Source organism: Hyposmocoma kahamanoa, unplaced genomic scaffold (genome assembly GCF_003589595.1).
Source record: "Hyposmocoma kahamanoa isolate Upper Pololo Valley unplaced genomic scaffold, ASM358959v1 97, whole genome shotgun sequence".
Taxonomy (NCBI): Eukaryota; Metazoa; Arthropoda; class Insecta; order Lepidoptera; family Cosmopterigidae; genus Hyposmocoma; species Hyposmocoma kahamanoa.
In genome coordinates this window covers 1,366,381-1,370,974 of record NW_020655294.1, presented here as the reverse complement: position 1 = coordinate 1,370,974, position 4,594 = coordinate 1,366,381, and the positions used below count along the sequence as shown (strand labels likewise).

At 48.9% G+C, this 4,594-nt stretch overlaps 1 protein-coding gene across 1 annotated transcript; it reads left to right on the top strand.

Moving 5' to 3' along the window:
* Window positions 1-350: 350 nt before the first annotated feature.
* LOC113238592 lies at window positions 351-2,312 on the top strand. The gene has a single exon (XM_026475421.1). It carries the CDS (start codon window positions 351-353, stop codon window positions 2,310-2,312), a length of 1,962 nt encoding a protein of 653 aa, XP_026331206.1.
* Window positions 2,313-4,594: the final 2,282 nt, after the last annotated feature.

The window sequence follows — 4,594 nt, the reverse complement described above, 5'->3', positions numbered from 1 at the left end:
GCTATTCTCGATTCTTCGCAGGAGAACCAACCAACTGCACCAACCACTGCCACGAGCGATGAGAACTTTGAATATTGAACTATTTGTTCTGTTCTTTGAGTTACAATACAATTAATAACAATAATAATAATAAAGGCGTAGGGATGTGACGACCTCATCGCCCACTGGTGGAACGGCACAGTGAATATCATGTCACTTTACCGTTTCAGTAGTGCAAACAGTCAGCGCTTGAGTTCATTGATGTACAGAACCGTGTCAAGGAACTGGTCTCAGCGTTAAATAGGGTAAATAACGGTCTCCCCGGGGTAAGTGAGTGAAAGCCCTGGGTGTAAAATTGCTCATCGTAAACGATGGAGCACAACAGTTACGATGAGCGAATAGGGCCGCTTCCCGGGGGTAATCGCCGGGGCGCGCCTGGAGCTGGGGCTGGGCGTGGCAGTATGCGGGCCCCCAGCCGCGGCAGACTGGCCCGACCATCCGGCCAGTCTACTCACGATCCATCACCACCAGTTGGCATGGTATCGGCAGGGGCTGGGGCAACTCGGTCCCAGCAATCGGTACCCGCCTCTGGTGGAGTACGGCGCCGCATGGCATGGACGATTGATATGAATAAAAATGCCATGCGGGCCTATTTTAGGGCCTCAGGTTCGGGAACCGGACGGACAGGTTATCGAGCAGTAATGTACCGCGAATTTCTTCGGCTGGAGCCAACTTTGACCGTCACAGAACAAAACCTGGCGGACCGAGTTCGGTACCTACAGCGCTCAGGACTTTTTAGCGCTGCCGAACTCGAGCAATTACGATGCGAGGCTGTTCCTCCACTGGAAGAAGAGCCACCCAGGCTGGAGCGCTCTCCTGTTCCCAGCAGGGAAGTTCACAGGGAACCTAGTGCTCAGCAGCCGGATACGGGTAGTACTGAAAGTGATTGGGGAACAGTCGCCCTGGATTTGGAAGCGTTGAGGAGTAGTCTGGAGGGGACGATTCTGGAATATCGCCACGTGCCTCTTGAGCGAAGGCCACGGCTGCCTCGAGTGCCTCTCAGTATCAAGGTTCGGGATGCCGTTGGGGCCATTAACAACATGCTTCCCTCATTTTTAGAGGAAAGCGCAGGCCTTTGGGAGACAGACTCAATTCTTTTCGCTGCCGCAATGACTGTGTGTCAATTTGTCGGCGTCAGGATGCCGCCAACAAGACCCGGCGGTAACCACCAGGTTGGCAGCACTACTCCTAGGACTAGTACTAAGCCAGCCTGGATGAGGCGAATTGAGGGTCGTATAGCATGGGCCAGGGTCCTCATCGGCAAACTGACTAGCTTCAGATCAGGCGTCACAAGGCCGAGAGTGATGCGCTTTGTCCGAGAAGCATTCCCCGGTGAGAACATTTTTGTAGACTCACCGGAGTTTGCACGAAAACTGACAGGGCGCATCGATGATCTGAAGCAGAAGATAGCTGCTTGGGGCAAGCGGATTCGGCGATATTCCGAAAGGGTGAAGAGGTATCGGCAGAATCGTCTCTTCATGAGTGACCAAAAGAAGTTTTATAGGACACTGGAGCGTCCTGATGTGGTCTTGACGGGTGAGCGTCCGGACAAAGCAGAAGTGGTCGCCTTTTGGCGAAGGCTTTGGTCGCAGCCCGTCGATCACGTAGAGGGTCCATGGTTCGAAGCGGTCGAGGGAGCATGTGCAACCATAGCGCCTATGAATCCCATCAGCATATCTGAAGAGGATGTAGCGGTAGCGGTCCGTAAGGCTCCGAACTGGAAAAGTCCGGGACCGGACGGACTGCATCATTATTGGCTGAAGGGGTTCTGGTGCTGCCACGCTACTCTCGCTCGTCAGTTCCAAAGTGCCCTTGAGAGTGGGACGCTCCCAAACTTCTTAACTACTGGGGTCATTCATTTAGCTCCAAAGAGCGATGCTACCGTGGATCCATCACAGTATCGCCCCATAACTTGTCTTTGTACAATATACAAGACTTTAACATCTGTTTTGAGCTCCAAGATAAGTCAGCACATTGTTGATAACAGTGTGATGTCTGAGGCTCAGAACGGATGTAGGGGCGGTAGCCGCGGTAGTAAGGAGCTGCTCCTCATCGACGCGGTCGCTGGCCAACTTGTCAGACGCAACCGTCGGAATTTCTCCGCTGCCTGGATAGACTATAGGAAAGCGTTCGACTCGGTGCCCCACTCATGGCTCTCGAGGGTCCTCGAACTGTATAAAATTGACAGTGCAGTTCGACACTTGCACTCACCGAATGCATCATCCGAGATCGTCAGTTATGAGATTGTATGTCCCGCGGAAGTGTGGAGGTAGAGGCCTATTAAGTGTCAAAACCATGCACAACCGCGAGATATGCAGTCTCAGAAACTACTTTTTGACGATGACGGATGACGTAATTCGTGGAGAGGTTGTCACATGTGATAAAGGGCTAACTCCCTTATCGTTGGCCAAAGAGGAATGGCGACACCCGGTGGTGCTTAGCACCTCTGACCGCGAGTCCGTATGGAAAGAGAAGGAGCTCCATGGGAGGTTCTTCAAGGTACTCAACGAGCCATTTGTGGATCGTAAAGCCTCCCTGCATTGGCTGCGTTTCGGGGACCTCTTTGGGGAAACCGAAGGTTTTGTCTGTGCAATACAGGATCAGGTTATCAAGACGCGGAACTATCGGAAATATATCCTAAAGGACGGCACAGTAGACATTTGTCGGGCATGTGGCCGTCCCGGAGAGTCACTTAGGGATATTGTTTCCGGTTGTTCCGCTCTTGCTAACACTGAGTACTTGCACAGACACAACCAGGCAGCCAAAATATTACACCAAGAGCTCGCTCTCAAGTACGGACTAGTGCAACAGAGGTTGCAATATTACAAGTATTCACCGGAGCCTATACTCGAAGATGACCGCACCAAAATCTATTGGGATCGATCAATTATCACGGACAGGACTATTCTTGCGAATAAGCCTGATATTGTGATATTGGATCGATCGCAGTCGAGGGTATTTCTTGTGGACGTCACCATACCGCATGACGAGGGTCTCGTGAAAGCTGAAACCGAGAAACGCCGGAAGTATCTCGACCTGGCGCACGAGATCACCGACATGTGGGATGTGGCCTCCACTGAAATAATCCCAATTGTTTTGTCCGCAAATGGGTTAATTCCAGTCAGCCTTTCTAACAGCTTGAGGCGGTTGGATTTCTGTGGCGTGTCGCTTCCAGCACAAATGCAGAAGGCGGTCCTGCTCGATACGGCACGTATTGTTCGCCGATTCTTGGACCTGAGTCCCTGACCCCGGCCGACTGTGCCATTGCCGGGAAATACCGCCTCTCCCATTTAAAAATTCAAAATTAATTTTTTAGGCCTTGGGAGAGGCGAGAGTTTAAAATAAATATGATAATAATAATAATAATAATAACGCACACACTCCTAGCCCCGCACTAAGGAAAACTTGTATCGCGGGTGTCATGGTGTCATGTCAACATATTTCTCCCGTTCCGGGAATCGAACTCGCGACCCCTGCGTTACAGTTCAGCATCGTACCCGTTCGGGCACGGAAGCAGTAAATGAAATGTAATGTAATAAAAATATTTAACATAATTTTGTCTACAATGTTGCAAAAGCCGTGGTGGCCTAATGGATTGACCCAAACACCTCTCCAGCAAAGGGCGCAGGTTCAGATCCAGGCCTGCAAAATGAATGTACGAAATTTAATTTCAAATTTACCATGAGCTTTTCGCTGAAGAAACACTTAGTGAGGATATCTTCATACATCTGCAAATCTGTACAATAATGTGTGACGTTTCTAAACACTCCGAATAGGGGAGACGGTCTGTGTTCAGCAGTGGGACTATGATATAGGCTAACTATTACAGTAGTCCTGTAATGTTTTTTTTTTATAATACCAGATGACATGACGAACAAGTCGTGCGCCTGGTGGTAACTGGAGGATTCATCATCATCATCATCATCATCAGCCTATTGCAGTCCACTGCTGGACATAGGCCTCCCCTAGGATTCATGTCAGTTCCAAATCCGAGAACTGGCGGTCCGAAAAGTCACAGGGATCATTTTATCTCTAGGTGTAAAAGCGATATTCGTATAATCTCGGATCCGAGTCGGACTTAGTGCACTAGCGACCTCCGAAGTGGGTCCAAGTTTTCTATATTTGTGTAGTCTAGTAGGATGCTGTGCGCAATAGCTCCAACGCTGTTATCTACCTTTAGCACTTCCGGCTAAGCAAATATTTCTCAAAATGCGCCTACGTCATAGTATTTGCAATACTGCGCCAGACGCAATTAAAAACTAGGTAATATAATTACGCAGAGAACGTACGAGAAGATTTAGAGCAAATTTCATTCGACGAAGGCTGCCTCAACGAAAAACGCTTTGTCTCCACTTACTGGCATTCTTTGCATGGCTATGAGATGCATATCTATAGGCTGGACTTGGAAATATAATAATATAGGGTTATTTGCAAAATACAACCTTACTGGACTATCTAACATCATTAACAACAACTTTGGTTTCATGTATGTAAATGTAATGTAAAGGATTAAAATAATTTTCAAAAAACTTGCTACTAAGCTACTGTTCATTCA

Excerpts from the sequence above, each read along its gene's own strand:
- LOC113238592 (XM_026475421.1), top strand. The coding sequence starts at position 351 with ATGGAGCACAACAGTTACGATGAGCGAATAGGGCCGCTTCCCGGGGGT.